Source organism: Malaclemys terrapin, chromosome 4, assembly GCF_027887155.1.
Source record: "Malaclemys terrapin pileata isolate rMalTer1 chromosome 4, rMalTer1.hap1, whole genome shotgun sequence".
Lineage (NCBI taxonomy): Eukaryota > Metazoa > Chordata > Testudines > Emydidae > Malaclemys > Malaclemys terrapin.
Genome location: NC_071508.1, coordinates 147,189,149 through 147,210,033, shown reverse-complemented (window position 1 = coordinate 147,210,033; position 20,885 = coordinate 147,189,149). Strand labels below are relative to the sequence as shown.

The 20,885-nt window shown below is 44.8% G+C and overlaps 1 protein-coding gene across 1 annotated transcript in view; it reads right to left on the bottom strand.

Moving 5' to 3' along the window:
• The window catches only part of MAP4K5 (mitogen-activated protein kinase kinase kinase kinase 5), an 83,408-nt gene that overhangs the window by 61,406 nt on the left and 1,117 nt on the right, over positions 1 to 20,885 (bottom strand). Inside the window, exon 2 of the mRNA XM_054028118.1 lies at positions 19,633 to 19,901. Coding sequence (XP_053884093.1) covers positions 19,633 to 19,740 — 108 coding nt within the window. The 5' untranslated portion in view covers positions 19,741 to 19,901. The remainder of the gene's footprint in view (positions 1 to 19,632; positions 19,902 to 20,885) is intronic.

Here is a 20,885-nt window from a genome sequence, read left to right as displayed (position 1 = left end):
GCCAAACAGCTGTTTGGCTGCGCTTAAGACTTTCCAGGAGGGAGGGGGAGGAGCGGGGACGTGGCACGCTCAGGGGAGGAGGTGGAGAAGAGGCGGGGCTGGGACTTTGGGGAAGGGGTGGGAAGAGGCGGGGCCTCATGGACTAGATGAGCAGTCTGAGGTATGAAGTTCAGCATGTATGATTCTTTGCTGAGAGTAGTAGGGAAGAATGTTTGTTAAAAGTGGCAACGTATTTTGTATGAATAGTTACTTTAAAAGGTTCCTGCCATTACAGCTGTGTTGATAGACTGTTAGTGTAGATCATCATCAGTGTTACTGACCACATAAGGAATAGTTACAGGTGTCTCTATTTTAGTAAAACCCCTCTTCACATTACAGTTTTTAAAAAGTTAATACATTGACTTTTAATAGCATACTATATTACTCTTCATTTTTTGTGACTACACTTTTGTATCGTTGTATGAAAAGGTTTCAGTGTTGTGGCCCTCGGGCCAATGTACTAGTCCTCAAGTGGCCCTCGTGGTGATTTGAGTTTGAGATCCCTGTTTTAGACTCAAGTCCCATATCAGTTATTCCATTATTTTGCTCAGGATTTAAGTCACACTGACAAGGCTATAATTATCCAGGTTGTCCATTTTAGCCTTTTTAAAATATTGTAACCACATTTGCCTTCTTCCAGTCCCCTGGAACTGCCGCAGTGTTCCAAGATTTACTGAGAATCAACATTAACAGTCCAGAACGCTCCTCCACAGATCTTTTAAAATTCTTGAATGCAAGTTCTCCAGACCTACTGATTTTTAATGTCTAACTTTAATAGCTGCTGTTTAACCCCCTCATCAGTTACTGTTGAAATTGAAAGTCTTTCATTATCCTTTGTTTATATAATTTATCTTTTTCACAAATACTGCACAGAAATATTTATTAAACATTCTTGCATTATTGACAGTTCTACCATTTCCATCAAGAACTGGACTAATATCACTGTTAGGACTCCCTTTTGTTCCAATATACTTAAAAAAACCCTACTCTTTATTGTCCTTGACTCTGCCAGCCATTTCCTTGTGTCCTTTTGCATCCCTTACCAATGTTCTGCAGTTTCTGATTAAAAGTCTTTTTAAGTTCACTTAGAAGCTGAAGTCAACCTTTAATACATCTATTCTGATGTCTTGGATCTTGGATCTTCAATGCTTCTGCTTGGTAGCAGCCAGAGACTTCAGAACTATAAGCATGATAATCTGGTAGCAATTTCTTTAAATGCTGGGGTTATTCCCAACTTGCCCAGCTTTGAAGCCCAAGGTAGCCTACTCAATCTCTTCACAGAGGCAGAACAACAAAATGGCAGATGAAATTCAATGTTGATAAATGCAAAGTGATGCACACTAGAAAAAATAATCCCAACTATATATATACAAAATGATGGGGTCTAAATTAGCTGTTACCATTCAAAAAAGAGCTTGGAGTCATCATGGATAGTTCTCTGAAAACAACTGCTCATTATGCAATGGCAGTCAAAAAAAAAAAACCTAACAAAGTTAGGAACAATTAGGAAAAGGATAAATAAGACAGAAAATGTCATGATATCACTATATAAATCCATGGTATGCCCACACCTTTTGGTCATCCCATCTCAAAAAAGATGTATTAGAATTGGGAAATATAAAGAGAAGGGCAACAAAAATGATGAAGGGTATGGAACAACTTCCATAGGAGGAGAGATTAAAAAGACTGGGACTGTTCAGCTTAGAAAAAAAGACGACGAAAGAGGAATACTATAAGAAGCCAATAAAATCATGAATAGTGTGGAAAAAGTAAATAAGGAAGTGTTATTTACCCCTTCACATAACACAAGAACCAGGGGTCACCACTTACAGTAATAGGCAGCTGGTTTACAACAAACATAAGAAAGTACTTGTTCACACAATGCACAGATAACATGTGGAACTCTTTGCCAGAGGATGTTGTGAAGGCAACACTATAACAGGGTTCAAAGGAAAATGAGATAAGGTAATGGAGGATAGGTCCATCAATGACTATTAGCCAAGATCGTAGGGTGGGCAAATCCATGCTCTGGGTGTCCCTAAACCTCCGACTGCCGAAAGCTGGGACTGGATGATAGGGGATCCATCACTCGCTAATTGCCCTCTTTTGTTAATTCCCTCTGAAGTATCTGGTGCTGGCTGCTGTCAGAAGACAGGATACTGGGCTAGATGGACCATTGGTCTGAATTAACATGGCAATTCTTATGATGCTGAGCTGATGCCAGATCCAGGGACTTGGCTCAGAAGGCCTTCACGGGGGAGGGATAGCTCAGTGGTTTGACCATTGGCCTACAAAACCCAGGGTTGTGAGTTCAATCCTTGAGGCGGCCATTTAGGGATCTGGGGCAAAAAAAAAAAAAAAATACAGTTGGAGATTAGTCCTGCTTTGAGCAGGGGGTTGGACTAGATGACCTCCTGAGGTCTTCCAACACTAATGTTCTATGATTCTAAGACATTGAGCCTACAGGCCCAAGACACGATTAAATCCAGGGAATGTGGTTCCCGCAGGCAAAACAAACAATGAGTATGTGATTCAACCTAAGGGAACACGAAGGAGCATGACGCATACTATTTAAACCTGACCTTCACCAAATCCTTGCAAAGCCGATCTGCCATAGCTAATGGATCCCTGGACCCCGGAAACATTTAGTGTGCTATGGCACAATTTAGCTCAACTATAAAGACGGATAAAATAAGGGGAACTCTTGAATTAAAAAAAAAAATTAAAAATCACAGACACACACATACAAGAAGTCACTCTGTGCAGAGAGAGTGAAAGGGCCTACATCTGCAGCTAGCCACCGAAAGGAAGAAACTGGAGTTACATAGGCCTTTTCTACCCTCTGCTCCAAACATCCAGTGCCTGCCAGTGGCTCATGCAGTACTAACAAGTACTGTCCCTTGTCTCCACAACACAAATGGGAATACACCGAGGACATAAAAGAACCACCAGTTTCCTTTTTAAGGTGGTGTCTACACTGCCACTTTCAGCGCTAAAACATTAGTCGTTCAGGGGTGTGGGGAAAAAAAAACCCACCCCGAGCTTTCCCAGCGATAAAAAACCCCACCCCGAACGAGTGGTGGTAGCTTTACCGCTGGGAGCGCGGCTCCCGAGCGAGAAAGCGCTGTCTATACTGCTGCTTTACAGTGCTAAAACTTTTAGTAGCTCAGGGTTTTGTTTTGTTTTTGAAATCGCCGGGAGAGCTCTCCTCTCTCTCCTCTCAGAGGAGATAAAGCGGGTCTACTCTGCCCACGTCACAGCGCGGCCGCAGCTGTAATGTGGGCAGTGTAGACATACCCTTAGTAACAGTGATTTCAGAGTTGCCCTGGTGACCTAGCAGTGGGACAAGAAGCTACCAGGTACAGAAACTCATTTAGGCAGCTTTGCTAAGACTTGATTATCATGGTAAAGCAGAGGTGGGCAAACTACGGCCCGCGGGCCACATCCGGCCCTCCTGCCCGGGCCATGAGCTCCAGCCCCGGGAGACTAGCCCCCGGCCCCTCCCCGCTGTTCCCCCTCCCCCGTAGCCTCAGCTCGCTCCGCCGCCAGCGCAATGCTCTGGGCGGTGGGGCTACGAGCTCCTGGGGCAGCGCAGCTGCAGAGCCCGGCCTGACCCAGTGCTCTGTGCTGCGCGGTGGCGTGGCCTGGCTCCAGCCGGGCGGCACGTCTGTAGCGCTGCCAGCCACCAGTGCTCCAGGCAGCGCGGTAAGGGGGCAGGGGGGTTGGATAGAGGGCAGGGAAGTTCGGGGTGGTGGTCAGGGGGCAGGGGGGTTGGATAGGGGTCGGGGCGGTCAGAAGGCAGGGAACAGGGGGGTTGAATGAGGCAGGGGTCCCGGGGGAGGGGGGAGAAAGTCAGGAAGGGGGGGTTGGATGGGGTGGCGGGGGGCAGTCAGGGACAGGGGTTCCAGGGGCGGTCAGGGGACAGGGAACGGGGGGGTGGATGGGGCAGGAGTCCCGGGGAGGGAGCGTCAGGGGGTGAGAAGCAGGAGGGGTCAGATAGGGAGTGGGCCACGCCTGGCTGTTTGGGGAGGCACAGCCTCTGCTAACCGGCCCTCCATACAATTTTGGAAACCTGATGCAGTCCGCAGGCCAAAAAGTTTGCCTACCCCTGTGCTAAACTGTGTGATGTAATTACTTTTGTAATGTAGACCAATTGTGACCACAGCCAGGATTAGGATAAAAACCCATGGAAAGGACATACTTTCCCATTTATCACTGAAACTGTACCTATGCCCCCAATATGATTCTCAAAGCACAAGGCACTGTTCCACATAGGTTGGTTGTGGTTTTATTTTGTGGAGTTCCATATTGCCCACCCAAATTACAAGGTTTTCACTGTGGCTTGAAAAGTATTGCTCGGATTGGCATTAAAAAGCTGTCCGAGGATACTGGAAATCATGGACATGATAATTCCGGGTAGGACATTCCCTGGCCACTCCTCTCAAGCCCCGCACATGGAAAAATATATTATGGGTGGGGCACCCGGCCACTCAACCATCAGAAATAAATGGGGAAAAGATTGTTTCAGAACCAGTTATGCATATAGCATGACAGGTGTACATAGTGCCTTACAAATAAAATGAGACAATCCCAACACAGAGGAATTTACAATCTAAATTACTGAGCTGTGGGAGTTGACAAAGTCAGGAGGAAAATGGGGGAAGTAATTCACTTGCTGAACATCATAGCTACAGCTGCTATAGTCTTTATGTTCCTAGTTTTCCTGTTCCACCATCTTCCACTCTAACACTGAGAGGAGAGGAAATGAGGGAGATCCAGGTGTCAATCTCCCATCCACTGCTGTGGCAACAACTTCCATGTGGAGATCCCATCTGAAAAACCCTTGCCTCCAACCAACTCACCATCCTTGTTTGATCTCCAACTTTGGATCAACTGCCCCACTCACCAGAATGGCTGCTTGCTTGATCTGTTCTTCGCTAAATATTCCTCCTTCTATGATATCTCAGTTTCCAAGTTCCTTCTCTCTGACCTCTACTACTCACCCCCTTTGCCGCTTTCCCAACCTTTAATCTGTTAATACTCGTGACTTTTTTTTTCCACACTCCAAGTATCCATCCTGCTTTCTCCTTTGTTGCAGACTATCCCTTGAGTCTCTCCAAGATACATCTTTGATCTCCTCCTTCCTCTGTCACCAACATGGAGGTTTCTCATCTGCTCTCCACTTCTAACCTCCCACACCTCCTCATCCCGCTTGCCCCCACTCTCACCATTTCAAACCCCTCACACTCTTTGGGATCATTGTTCTGACAATACAGACATGCCCTCATCTCTCCTAGCCTCCTAAAGCAGCCCCTCAACATCATTTCTCTTTTATTCTTCACCGCCAAACTCACAGAATATGCCATCTACAATCACTGCCTTGAGCACCTCTCACCAGCTCCATCCTGGAGCCTCACCACTCCAATGAAACTGTTCTCAGAGCTTTTAAACAATCTCTTCTTCATCAAAGAGTAAGCCCTTTATTCCAGCCTCATCAGCCTCTACTCTGCTGCCTTTGACACTCTTGACACCACCCACCTTCTTAACATCCTCTTGTCCCTTGGCTTCCATTATTCTACACTCGCTGGTTCTCCTCTTACCTCTGTTCACCCCTCCAGGGCCTCTCTTTTTATAGGTAGCTGTCCTCTCCTCTCAACTTCTGTAGGGGTTCATCAGGGATCTACCCTCAGTCCCTTACTCTTCTCTAGGTAATCACAGCCCTCCCATAGCCTCACCTACCACTCCGTGCCAATGACTCACAAATCTATCTTTCCACCCCAGCCCGTCTTCCTCTATCTATTCCCACAATACAGCCTGTCATCGCACATCTCCACAATGTCAACTTGACATGTTGAAAAGACATCTGGGTCACTCTAAATCCAGGAAAACAACTTCCTTCCGCATATGCAGGAAGTACACGTACTTGTGCCAAACCAGGGTACATTCAGTACTCTAGCTGTAATCAGGTTAAAACAAAAATTGTAAAAACATTACAAGGCATTGAGCAAAAAAAAAAAAAAAACAGAATGCGGAGACAAATCTGTGGCTCTGGATATTTTCTTATGAAGAGGACGGGTACGTACTGGGAGAGTCTTAATGGGACTGAGCATGGAGGCCTTGGGGTAGGGGTTGGGATCTTGAAAATTTAGAGTCATAAGAACGGCCATACTGGGTCAGACCAAAGGTCCATCCAACCCAGTATCCTGTCTGCCGACAGTGGCCAATGCCAGGTGTCCCAGAGGGAATGAACCTAACAGGCAATGATCAAGTGATCTCTCTCCTGCCATCCATCTCCACCCTCTGACAAACAGAAGCTAAGGACACCATTCCTTACCCATAACTCATATCTCTGAAGGAAAGCTGCTGTGCTTCCTGGGAAGTTGTGGTAAGCAATTGTTGCCAGCTGGCACCATCCCCATGGCCTTCTGTGGGACCACACACTGAGTGCCTGCCTTCTCTTTGACAGAGGACTTGCCTCCTGGAGCATACCTTCATCCATAGGACATGAGTGCTCTCTGCGGTGCGCCACTGGCTTTCATACCCACACCTTGATTTTCAGAACTGAGTGGCAATGGAAAAGCTCCAGGACTAATCTGCGCACTCACATCCCATGGCCAAGTAACTAGCTAAGCATCTCACTGGCCACTTGTATGCATAATTTTTGTTACCACACAAGCAAGTTAAATGCCCAGTTCTGGGAAACCAGGCTGTTGGTTTCTTACTGAAGTTACTTTCAGGTTAGGCAAAATCCTCAAGAGCAAATTCAGAGGAGAAACATAGTACCTTCCTCTGGCCTGCAGGGGAAGTAAAAAGAGAGAATCTGTCATGCAGACGAGTGGTTCCTTGCTTGCCTGGGACTCTATAGCAGGCCTTTGAGAAATGAAGGTGGGGAATGAGTTTCCACAAGAATCGTAGATCTCAAAGGCAAGAGAAGTGCACCAGGGTCATAGGAATCGCCAGACTGGAACAGATTCAAGGTCCACCAAGTCCAATATCCTCTCTCCAACAGTGGCCAGTACTAGACCCTTCTGAGGAAGGTGTAGTAACTCCGCAGGAGCGGATGGGATAATCTGCCCCTCACATTAGGCCTCACCCTGATCTCTAATCGTTATGGATTGCCTTAAACCCTGGAGCATGAGCTTTAATATCTCTTCCAATTTTTTTGTAAGCATAACAACTCAGGATATTCTTGATACCCAGACAAATCGATTTGTCAGTTTTAGAAACTTCTTTTCTGTGAGGAGAGGAGGGGTAGGGAGCTGGAGAACTAACAGTTAAACTGTGAAGCAGGAGCACAGGACATGCTACTATTAATATCCGCCGATGAGGTGCCAGAACACCAGCAACGCTGCCTCCTTCGAGGGTGAACCTAACCCAAAAGTCAAACCACAGGTCGGTGGGTAGTCGTCGTGAAAATGCAACTTGTAACTACAACCTCTTCACAAAATTCAGTTTGTAAGTGGGGAGAATTTATTCTCCCCGAGTGAGCTTGCAGAAGTGCTGTGCTTGGGAAAAATGCGGGCTGCTTTCTTTTACACGGCTTTGTACCACATGACGAAAGTACGTTCTTTAGAGAAATCAGGTTCTCCAAAGAGCTTTTCCTCTACTTTGTTAAAGGATTTGCAACCAAAGGTTAAAATGTAACTTACACCCTGCAGCCAGGCTTGGAGCCGCTTTCTGACCTCCCCAGCTGCTCACCCAAGCAAGACTCTTCAAAGAAAATATACAACCTCTCTTCTCACCTAGGGACAAATCCAGAGGCCAGTTCTAAATTAGACACATGGGGGGAGGAAACTACAGACCACAGAGTGGCTTCACAGCTCCTCTGCACAAGCTATTCAAGATCAGTACCTGCAGTAGCCTCTGAAGGCAGACCCTGTATTCTGGTCCCACCCTACCCCCAATCCTACTGCCATTCAGGAATCCTCAGAAGAGCGCAGCATACTGCAAAGGAGGTGCATGTACCACTTGTCTGTGCAAGGAGTCCTTGTATCCCACCTCCCTATCCCTGAGCAACAAAATGATATGGGTTCCATTCCCACGGAGCCTCTTTACCAGCAGAGAATGGGGATGGATGTATAAACTGAGCATGTCTAGAACAGATGCTGAACAGCCATTTTTGTCTGCCACATGGGGAAGATCCAGGAATGGATTAACAAGAGAAGTGGAAACAGACGTGGATGGCTATGAAAATGATACTATGGATCCTGCAAAAGATTAACGCAAATCCTGCTGGATGGGTGCACCTATCAGAATAGAGCTCTGCCAGACAGAAGAAACTGCACTTCCCATTCTGAATCCTTACAACACTGCATTCATGAGCCGGCTCAGATCGCATGGGTGAGGCACACTTGAAACTAATCCCAGCCACTAAGAGAGACACCTAACAGCAATTTCTAGTCTTCAGGGTACTTTCATTTTCACAGACAGAAATCCCAGAAGCAATTGTTCACTCTGTAATTTTCCAGCTGGATTTCTAAGACAGAGAGCAGTACCAGGCTCTTTTCTAGTGAAGAGCACAGAGCCTTTCAGAAAACATTCCCTAAACAGAGATGTGTCAGATTCTACACACTAAAGAGGTTGGTCTCTCACAACTTTAGTTATTACTTCTTTTCAAGAATAATAAGCCTAACTGAAAGTAGAGTCATGGGGGAAAATAAATATACTTCTACGTCCTTTTTCACTCTATATTATCCTAGTATTTAGACACCAATCAGACTGGGGCACCATACTGCAAGGTGTTGTACAAACAGATAATGATAGCCCCTGCCCAAAGACTTCATACCGAAATATTCTTTCCTCTAAACCAGAGACCTGTTGATGGGGGGGGAGGGCGCAATTTAAAAGTTCTGGTGGTATGCAGCGGGGCTCAGAGCAGGACATATAAACCCTGGCAGAAATCTGTGGCTGCATGTGACCCTGCATGCCCCCCTCCCCCCAGCTCTGCTCTAAACATTAAGCTCTGCAAGTACAAAATAGAAGTTATGTTTCACAACTGACATGCTCACTCCACCTGCTTTTTGTCTGCTGGGGGGTGGGGGAAAATAAGGCCTAAAATACTTGCAACTAGTGAGGATCTAAACTTCTATCACTTAAAAAAGATTCATATTCAGTGTAAAAGCCTATAAGCACCAAACAGAAGAACGTGAATCTAAACTGTAAACTGTGTGGGGCAGGGTCTGTCATCTTCGCACAGGTTTGTACAGCACTTAACACAACAGCTGTATCTACACCGCTCGTAGCAGGAAACCTCCCAGCCCAGGTTGACAGAATGGGGTTCGCGCTACCACACTAAGAACAGCAGCACAGACATTTCGGCTTGGGCTCTGAAGCCAAAGGAGAGGGGGTGGGTTTCAGAGCCCGAGCTCCAGCCCGTGCAGCAACTTCAAAGCGCTGTCTATGCAACTATTTTTAGCGTGCTAGCAGGAGCCTCAGAGGCCCAAGTCTGTCAGCCAGGCTGCGAGGCTCACTGCTGCGAGCTATGTAGACATACCCAAGGAGGTCCAATCCCCCAACTGGGGCCTCCAGACACTACTATAGTGCAAATAAATAATACTTCAATGTACCAGCAGCCAGTTCAAGTGCAGAAGTACATTTGCTAGTGTGAAAATCTGGGGGCGAAGGGAGGGAGGAAAAAGTACCCTTTCCACCCACAAGACAAAACACTGCCATTTAAAAATCATGTTTTAAACAAATAAAAAAACCAAACCCAAAAATGTCCTACTTGTATTAAGCTTCCTTAGATTCTATTAAAGAAATGTACGAATCCATTTACTTTTCACTATCCATGCTGTTGGTTTCCTGTTTTGCATTTACCAGAGTTTGGGACAATGAAAATAGCCTAGTTGGTTTCGCTTTCTGGTTCCCTTGCAAGGCTTTCATTGTAAACACAAAACTTCTTCCTATGCCCTCCCCTCCCCAAAACCACCCATTCCCACCCCCAGAATAAATACATTATGGAAAAGTTTCTATTCATCTTGGTTTGTGAAAGTTCATTTACTCACAATGTAAAAAAGTTGGATTCACTTTGATCTGAGTGCCCCTTTACCAATTAAAACCAAAGAACTGGTCCTGTGTGTTTGACACAAGACACATGGATTCCACTCATTTAAATTCTCTTACAGGTACTGTGTGCCTTCCTAAACCGAACACATACCAATACTTACAACAGATGTTTTACTCCGGCTCACATGAACCATTTATATAATTCAGTACTGAGTTGTTTTAAATAAAGGTTATTTACCCTATAGCTGCAGTTCTTTGTGCTGTCAGTACAGATCCACGCTTGGTATGCATGCACACTTTGGCTCCAAAGACGGAACTTTTGAGAAAACTCTTGACCCTTTGAGGCTACACTGTACTCCCTTGAGGTACCAGACTCCCAGGCCCAACGATAAGGACCTATGACCCCAAGTCCCCGTCAGCTCAGCTTCCTTATCACAATCTCTGAGAGAGAGACTGAAGAAGCAGGGCTGACAATTCATAGATTCCAAGGCCAGAAGGGACCATTATGATCATCTAGCCTGCCCTCCTGGATAACACAGGTCAGAGAACTGCCCAAAATAATTCCTAGAGCTGATCTTTTAGAAAAACAGCCAATCTTGACTTAAAATTTGTAAGTGATAGAGAATCCACCACACACCTTAATAAATTGTTTTAATGGCTAATTACCCTCACTGGCAAAAATGTATGCCTTATTTCCGGTCTAAATTTGTCTAGCTTCAACTTCCAGCCATTAGTTCATGTTGTACCTTTCTCTGCTAGACTGAAGAGCCCATCATTAAATATTTGTTCCTCATGTAGATACTCTTAGACTGTAATCAAATCAGCTTTAATCTTCTCTTTGTTAAGCTAAACAGATTGAGCTCCTTCAGTCTACCACTATAAGGCAGGTTTTCTAATCCTTTAATCATTCGCATGGCTCTTCTCTGACCCCTCTCCAGTTTATCAACATCCTTCTTGAATTGTGGGCACCAGAACTGGACACAGGATTCCAGCAGCGATCGCACCAGTGCCAAATACAGAAGGAACATAACCTCTCTACTTCTACTAACGACTCCCCAGGATCACATTAGCTCTTTAGCTCGTTTTGCCACAGCATCACACTGGGAGCTCATGTTCAGTTGCCTGTCCACCCTGATCCTTAAATCTTTTTCAGTCACTGTTTCCCAATTTTTGTGTCACGCGTAAACTCCATCAGTGATGATTTTATGTTTTCTTCCAGGTCATTGATAAAAATGTTAAACAACATAGGGCGAAGAAATAATTCCTGCAGGACCACACTGGGAACACACCTGTTTGAAGACGACGTCCCTTTTACAATTACATTGAGGACCTATCAGTTAGCCAGTTTTTAATCCATTTAATGTGTGCTATGTTATTTTATATTGTTCTAGTGCTTTAATCAAATATAGATCTATGCTGATGACCTACTCTAAGGACAGTTGTTACCTTATAAGTAAGGCCTTTTTCTTCAAGAATCATCAGCAAATATCCCCAGACCTTGGGAGATAAATTAACAGTAACGAACTCAAAGAAGGAGAGTTACAATATTAAAAATGAAAAAGGCAGGTCTACTCTTGTGAATTGGGATCAGCTCTGGAAGCCAAGATAAAGTAGTAATGTTGCATAAACAGATCAACTGTGCTCCAAGTGGTAGCTTTACAGCTCTCAGCAACATTTGAGTTATTCTGAGCTACTTGGGACCCATGTGTTTCAACATCTTCAAGTAGAGATATTCTTGCAAGGTCATAATCACTTGAAAACCAAGCTTTGTTTCTACACTTGGATAAGTCCCCTTACTTCCCGCTTGGCAGGCTCTGGAAGCGGATCCAGGTTGTGGAGGATTTTGCCCCACAAGAAGTGGTGTCAGGCTATTAGGACTTGATGATTTGCTATATGCAGATGACTACAACTTCTGTCCCAATGAACTGCATCTGGTTCTCATCTGGCCCTGGTTCTTGTGGGGGACTTCAATCACCCTGACATCTGCTGGGAGAGCAATACAGCAGCGCACAGACAATCCAGGAAGTTTTTGGAAAGTATTGGGGACAACTTCCTGGTACAAGTGCTAGAGGAAACAACTAGGGGCCAGGCTTCTCGTGATCTGCTGCTCACAAACAGGGAATAATTGGTAGGGTAAATAGAAGTGGGTGGCAACCTGGGCAGCAGTGACCATGAGATGGTCGAGTTCAGGATCCTGACAAAAGGAAGAAAGGAGAGCAGCAGAATACAGATGCTGGACTTCAGAAAAGCAGACTTTGACTCCCTCAGGGATCTGATGAGCAGGATCCCCGGGAGGCTAATATGAGGGGGAAAGGAGTCCAGGAGAGCTGGCTGTATTTAAAGAAGCCTTATTGAGGGCACAGGAACAAACTATCCCAGTGTGCAGAAAGAGTAGCAAATATGGCAGGTGACCAGCTTGGCTGAACAGCGAAATCTTCAGTGAGCTTAAACACAAAAAAGCAGTTTACAAGAAGTGGAAATTTGGACAGATGACTAGGGAGAAGTATAAAAATATTGATCGAGGGTGTAATCAGGAAGGTCAAAACACAATTGGAGTTGCAGCTAGCAAGGGATGTGAAGGGTAACAAGAAGAGTTTCTACAAGTATGTTAGCAACAAGAAAGTAGTCAGGGAAAGTGTGGGACCCTTACTGAATGGGGGAAGCAACCTAGTGACAGATGATGTGGAAAAAGGTGAAGTACTCAATGCTTTTTTTGCTTCGGTCTTCACAGACAAGGCCAGCTCCCAGACTGCTGCACTGGGCAGCACAGTATGGGGAGGAGGTGAGCAGCCCTCAGTGGTGAAAGAACAGGTTAAGGACTATTTAGAAAAGCTGGACATGCACAAGGCCATGGGGCTGGATCTAATGAATCGGAGGATGGTGAGAGAGTTGGCTGATGTGATTGTAGAGCCATTGGCCATTACCTTTGAAAATTCGTGGCGATTGGGGGAGGTCCTGGACAATTGGAAAAAGGCAAATGTAGTGCCCATCTTTAAAAAAGGGAAGAAGGAGAATCTGGGGAATTGCAGACCGGTCAGCCTCACCTCAGTCCCTGGAAAAATCATGGAGCAGATCCTCAAGGAATCAATTTTGAAGCACTTGGAGGAGAGGAAGGTGATCAGGAACAGTCAACATGGATTCCCCAAGGGCAAGTCATGCCTCACCAACCTGACTGCCTTCTATGATGAGATAACTGGCTCTGTGGATACGGGGAAAGGAGTGAACATGATATATCTTGACTTTAGCAAAGCTTTTGATACCATCTCCCACAGGATTCTTGCTAGCAAGTTAAAAAAGTATGGATTGGATGAATGGATTGTAAGGTGGATAGATCATTGGGCTCAACGGGTAGTGATCAACGTCTCGATGTCTAGTTGATAGCCAGTATCAAGCAGAGTGCCCCAGGAGTTGATCCTGGGGCCCGGTTTTGTTCAACATCTTCATTAATGATCTGGACGATGGGATGGATTGCACCCTCAGCAAGTTTGCAGATGACACTAAGCTGGGGGGAGAGACAGATATGCAGGAGGGTAGGGATAAGGTCTAGCATGACCTACACAAATTGGAGGATTGGGCTAAAAGAAATCTGATGAGGTTCAACAAGGACAACTGCAGAGTTCTGCACTTAGGATGGAAGAATCCCATGCACTGCTACAGGCTGGGGACCAATTGGCGAAGAGGCAGTTCTGCAGAAAAGGACCTGGGGGGTTACAGTGGACAAGAATCTGGATATGAGTCAACAGTGTGCCCTTGTTGCTAAGAAGGCTAACAGCATATTGGGCTGCATTAGTAGGAGCACTGCCAGCAGTTTGAGGGAAGTGATTATTCCCCTCTATTCAGCACTGGTGAGGCTGCATCTGGAGTACTGAGTCCAGTTTTGGGCCCCCCACTACAGAAAGGATGTGGAGAGAGTCCAGCGGAGGGCAACGAAAATGATTAGGGGGCTGGGGCACATGACTTATGAGGAGAGGCTGAGGGAACTGGGATTATTTAGTCTGCAGAAGAGAAGAGTGAGGGGGGATTTGATAACAGCCTTCAACTACCTGAAGGGGGGCTCGAAAGAGGATGGAGCTAGGCTGTTCTCAGTGGTGGCAGATGACAGAACAAGGAGCAATGGTCTCAAGTTGCAATGGGGGAGGTCTATGTTGGATATTAGGAAAAAACTATTTCACTAGGAGGGTGGTGAAGCACTGGAATGGGTTCCCTAGGGAGATGGTGGAATCTCCATCCTTAGAAGTTTTTAAGGCCCGGATTGACAAAGCCCTGGCTGAGATGATTTAGTTGGGGTTGGTCCTGCTTTGAGCAGGGGGTTGGACTAGATGACCTCCTGAGGTCTCTTCCAACCCCAATCTATGATCTTCTGCTTTTTCTCAAGTGGATGTGTAGATTTTCCATAGGCCAGCCTTGAGCCAGATACCACTAAGGAATGTGGATGGGAATGTTGGAGGAAATAATGAAAACTAGCCTGAGGGACTTAGTTAAGCCTTTCTGCATCCCAGATTTGGTTGTAGTTTTTTTTCCCTCTGCCCTCCTCTGCTCTGAATGACTGATCAGGGCTGACAGGCTGAAGACCACCCATCATTGTTTGGACGTTCCTTCTACTGTGGAAGATGCCATAGAGATGGCCATGTGCTGAAGTCCTCTAGGCCCAAAGAACAATTAATGTTTCTCCACCACTGCTGCATACCTCATCCCTGATTTGCAGCTACCATATCTAAGAACCGATGCAGTTTCCATGCCTATTCAGTCCTTAGCCTTTTCCTGTGAAGGGCACCACTGCAATGGAGATATTGTGATTTGAAAGCCTGCCTAGTGGGAAAGTAACTGAGACCACAAAATCATTTCACACAAAGTAAAATATTGGAGCCCTGTGTTTTATCTGCAACAGTAGCCAAAAAGCAAAGAATGAAGAAAAAAGAAGTTCCATAAACCAAGAAGAGATTAGAGCCGCAGCCTTTAAAAAAAACGAAATGATTGTGATTTATGAGACTGAGGTAAAGCAATCAACATTATCATTTGTTGCAAAATATCCTGAAGACACTACACATTTTGCAAACCTATTCTGTATGCAGAAGGATGCTTTAGAAATCAATATTACCCATCTCTGCACAAGGATGCTTAAGCACTGCAGTATGTAATTAAATGACAATTGTATGGGGTATTCGTAAAAACTCCATTTCAACCTTTAAAAAAAGCAAAATAAAAAACATACGAGATTTAATGAATGCAGTACACAAAACAAACGAACGTGTTTGTAAAGTCAAGATGTATCCCAAGTAGCCAATAAGTCCAAGAGTCACAGGAAAAGACAAGGCAGGAGAGGAAAAGGAGTGCCCCATACCTCAGATGTGATTTATTCTGTACTTTGGATTTTTGGTAAACACAGTTCAGGCAGGAATCTCCAACTGCTGGGACTAACAGCTGCATATTTGAGTTGTTAGAATGTACAAATACAGACTTGCTGTAGGCTTCATGATTGAAGTACCCCATCTCACATCATGATGATTGCTTACTGAGACTGCTTCCTTGTCTCCTTTCTTCAATCAGGACTGTATGCCTTCTATCAAGCTCCATGGCCCCTATTCCAAACATCCCCTTTCCTCTTTCAAATCCCACCCCCAATCAGAAATCACAACCCCATTGTCCTACGTGGTGTGCAAACAAACAAGACGGTCCCTGTCCCAGGGAGCTCACAAGCTGGGATTCAGACAAAACTCAACAGTTGAACAAACACAAATCTGAAGGAAAGGGGAGAAAGTGGGAGGACAACTACTAGAGAAAAGTGCATGTGTATAAATTAATCCTAAGAGTGGCCTCAGTAGTCACAAGATCTTACAAGTTAAACCAATGCCAGGCAGTGGCACCTTAAACCCTCGTCTTCAAGCAATCCCTTCCCGCTCTCAGTAATTCCCACACACCCTGACTCTCCTGATCTGTTGTTCCGGGTCTCATTTAAATTGCAAGGTCTGTGGGCCAGGAACTCTGCCTTGGTGAGGTTTTTAAAGCACCATGTTAATTGACAACCCAGTGTGATTTTTTTTGTAATTATCAGTGTCCCTTCACAAACATCGAGCTGAGAAGCAGAACTTAAAGCAGGGGCTTTTAAGATTTAAAGCAGACCTGTCTCATTCACCCTCCAGCAGAACAATCAGATACAAACCCAGGTTTCTCCTAATCCGCATGCAGAGACATGTATTTTGCCTATGTCAATGCAATTAGTAAATGCAATCAGTGCAGCATAAGAAACCCTCTCCCCTCAAGAGTTACAAGTGTCACAGAATTCATGCCAGCATGGGGAGGAATTTGAATTCAGATCTTTTATACAGCATCATGTCGTGTTATTGCTACATTACGGGAACAGGCTCCTTGCAAAGCTTTCGATTTAAAAAAAAAAAGTTTGAAAAAGTTAAAGTTCTCAAATTTGTAACAGAATATATATTTAAACTTAAATCCCTAAAACACTGCATTCAACACAAGGGACACACAACAGAGGGTCCTGTGGCACCTTTAAGACTAACAGAAGTATTGGGAGCATAAGCTTTCGTGGGTAAGAACCTCACTTCTTCAGATGCAAGAAGTGAGGTTCTTACCCACGAAAGCTTATGCTCCCAATACTTCTGTTAGTCTCAAAGGTGCCACAGGACCCTCTGTTGCTTTTTACAGATTCAGACTAACACGGCTACCCCTCTGATAAGGGACACACAGACACTCCGTTATTCCACTAGGCACCTCAAACACCAGCAGAACATCTCCACAGATATTGTCATGTCAAAACGTCATAGCTATATGCACACCCCCAAGACATCACTTCCCATTCCCATGGCCACCATTAAAATCCATGTTAATGTTTTATCCAATTTCAATTAAAGAATAAAATGTATAACCTCCTTTATGCCTTCTTTACTATCATTTTTATTCTGTATTAACTAGTAGAGATTTCCAAAGCACTATAGTGATATAGGTGTTTACCTGGGGTGGAATTTGGCCAGGATACTGGGGTTATTAGAATTCAGGTACAGAAAGTATCTGCAGTTTCCACTGGATTTTTTTCCCAGTCTCTTGTCCTAAAATGTTGGGCAGCAGTGCTGTGTGATATCCAAGAGCTTCTGTGTTCACCAGAGATGAAATGCAGCCTTTGCATTCCCAATGTACTCCACAGGGTACTGGGAGGCTTGATTCATGTTTATACAATGCTTTGAGATCCTCATATGGAAGATACTATGGAAGTACTGCAAGGCGGGTAAATTGGAATTTTGCCAGGAAGACAGAACTAACATCCATCCCTACTTTTCTGAACAGCATTATGGGCTCTTTAACAGGATTGTAGCATGCAAATGATTTGACAACCACAATGGGGGACGGGGGCACCAAGGATAAGACACCACCGCACTTTTCAATGCCACTGAATATCCCAGCCTCATTATTACAACCTCTTTTCAAAGTTAGCATGTAGGATGCTTTATAAAGAACTGTATTAAGGGAAGTTTAAAATGTCATTAACATTCAATAAACAGTGCTATTTTGTATGCAAGCATTAATGAACAAGCAGATACAGTCCTAATATAAATTAGGCAATTGATGCATTGATATTTTACTGAAAAGGGCAGGCCCAAATTTGGATCTGTGTACACACACTGTAAACAGATATGAAAATCACTTATTTATAGGCATTTCTCCTCCACCCAGAAATGCCTTCTGGAATCGAAAAAAATCAAAACAGTGCCAACAACTCAGCACTCATGAGCAACCCTACAATAAACCATTGTGCACCATGTGGTGAAGAGAGAGGGGGGAAAAAAATCACTAACAAAACAGATCTCAATTTTAAGCTTCCAAGTAACAGTTCTGAACAGCAACGTGAGTAGGGTGGAGGATGTAAAATAATACCTTAAACGTACCGCTACAATTTAATGGTGAACAAAAATATTTGCTGAAACCCTCCATCACCTGCCAGAAAAAGTCTGTGCTAGAAGCTGAGTGCCCAAATTTGTGCCCAACCACAAATCATTGTATGTTCTTCTTTTCTAGATTTATAATGCAGATCTCCCTACAATTCCCTGTTTATAGGGGGTCTTTCATAAAGGAACAGAGTAAAAACCAATGGCCCAGGAATAAATGTAGTATCTGAAGCTATTTTTAACTTATGGATTTTAAACTATGTATTAAGTTGATGGTGTCCCTTTCACATATTGGGGGTTTAATTTTGTCAGGTTACAGTATGGAGAGGTTTTGATTTTATCCCTGTTTGGGATCTTTGCATGGGAAATTGATAAACTTTGTTCAAGTTGCTGAAAAATTTAAAAGACCAACATTTGTTTAAGGTGGGTTTCATTTTAGATCTGTTAAGCTGAACTGGCCTTTTCAGATGCTCAGAGCAAAATTCACTAGCAAAGGTACTTAGTGGTCTCTTGTAAAACCCTCTGGAAAATACCTGTTTTTAGTATTTATGATTGTTAAATATTCTTGAGGTAGTGACTGTGTGGTACAGTGAAGAATGCACTAGAAACACCTTCCCATAGCCGACCTCCTACTTTCAGCAACCACTTCAGGAGTGCCACCAAAATTAATCTGTACAGTTTTACTTGATCTCAGTTAAAGACCCATCTCTAGTAGGGGTCAATTTTTGTTGGCCCCTCATATAATGGCTTAAGATAGGTTTCACTGTATGTTGTATTGTACCAGTTCCACTTTTGAGTTAAATGTATTCTACATCATTCCAAAGTAAAACACTTTAGCCTCTTTTCTCAGGAGTTAAGAGCCCCAGTTTGCCAACAAAGCTAAAAATCTTAAGCACTATTTGCAAGACAACCAACCCTGCATGTTGTTGAGCATTCTCAACGCCCACTGGCTTCGCAGAAGGTGGTCAGTACCTCACCAGGTAATGGTCTAGGAATGGAAGTGTAATATGCATAGCTTTTATTTGACATGGTTGTGTTTGCAATGTTTCCCATGTCAGTGTGATCAGGGCCTCCAAGAGTATCTGCAGAATATACAATGCTAACTAACTCTATAGTGACCTGAAACTCTGTATGAGTTTCTGAAGAGCTGGCTTAATCTGCTTCTGCCTCTGAAAGCTATTATTAACTCAGGGATAAACTTGCACCCTTTTAATCAGGTACTATAAATGGCACATTCTCAAAAGTAATTCAGTGAACAAATAACCCTCCCCTCCCTTCCCGTTAAAAGGATCAATAAACACTGAAGGTAGCAGGTGATGTATCCATCAATTCAGACCCTTTGCAGCATCAGGACCAGAGAGATGAAATTTTTTCCCATCCATCCCAAGTGTCAAAGAACCTTTTTATTTAAAGAGAGAGAATATGCAGGCACATGCACGAGGGTTGCAGGGGAATCTCAGCCTGCCAACACTGTGCCAGGGATCTGAATGGGCCAGGACTTTTAGGAAGTCACCATTTCCCACTTTCAGCACTAGTGGTCCCTTTGTGCTCTGAAGTTCGGCCACAAAATGAAAAGGGCTAATAAGTGATTTCTAAAAATGAAAGCTGATTAGCATTACTATTTACAGGGTCACAAAACAGGGAGTGGGGTGCAGACAAAGAGTCGAGGGTGTAGGTATATCATTCTCACCTTATAGACATCTCCATATGTGCCACTCCCCACCCTCTGGATGAGCTCATAATCCTGCTGTGGATTCCGCCTCATGATATCCCCACTCGGCCGAGCCACGGGGTCCATTCTCAGTCAATACAGCCCCAGAGAGGAGGGCAAACAGGATCTCTATGCAGTTGCTTCTCCCTTCACCACCCTTGGGAGTCCACTCCCAGGAGGACAGATGCTCTAGATGTCTAGAGGGGATCTGTTCTTTGCACACATGGCTTCTGCTCCCACCTTTTTGCCTAAGACACAAAACAAAACGACTTATTACGTTATGGTTTCAGTTAGGCTTTGTGTTGCTGGCTCCCAGGAGATTGGGGGTGGGGACTCAGATGTCAAAAAAGAGAAGCCTCCACCCTCAAGTGCTTCCATGCTACATTAGAGGGAAGGGTCTCAGCTTCTGTTACAGCTTGGTTGACAACAAAGACAACAGTGGTGGAGGCGGGACTGCTATGATAGCAGCTGAGCGGGGCAGCTGGGTGTCCCCCTCACGCTGTGCTGGGGCTAGGAAACAGCGGCTACCTTCTCAAACTCTTCCCATCTCTGGTCCAAAGGCAGAGGGAAAGGAGAGGCAGTTCCATGCCTGGATGCTCTCCTTAGCACAGGGCAGCTATGTGCTGTTGATATTTTAAGGACCCCCTAAAAATAATGCTAACTTGCCTGCCGTAGGCCCAGAGATAGGTGTTCTAGCAGAGAGGGAGCTGAGGTGATAGAGCATCTATTCAGGTCTTCCATTTAAACAAAAAATGCTCTCTCATAAACATAACCAAGGAGACATGCAACAGCACCTGGAGGCACACTTACGTAAGTGCCCTTGCTGCAAGCATTTATACTTTGGTCCTGGACAAATAAACTGAGTATTAACAGAACAACACAGAGCTCAGTATGTCATCTGCAGGGTGGGGATAGAGCCCCTGAGTGGGAGGGAAGGAGATCAGGGCCCCTTCTCCCCCAGGAAGGCCTTGTTTGGTACCCAGCACTTGTGGGACTATTCCGAAGGCAGGATCTTTGTTCTTCAGGGGAATTGCTGTGGGCCCCAGGGTCAGTCACCTCTGGCAGAGATGCTGTACAGGTAGCTGGAGAAGGGTGACTCCACAAGAGAGGGGAGTCTGCCCTCGCCACTCACCTGTGATTGGGGGACTGGATTTAACAAGGGGCTGGTCCTGAGAGCCAGTGACAGCCTCCCCCACCCCATTTCTTCAGCCCAGAGGACCATGCCACCCCTG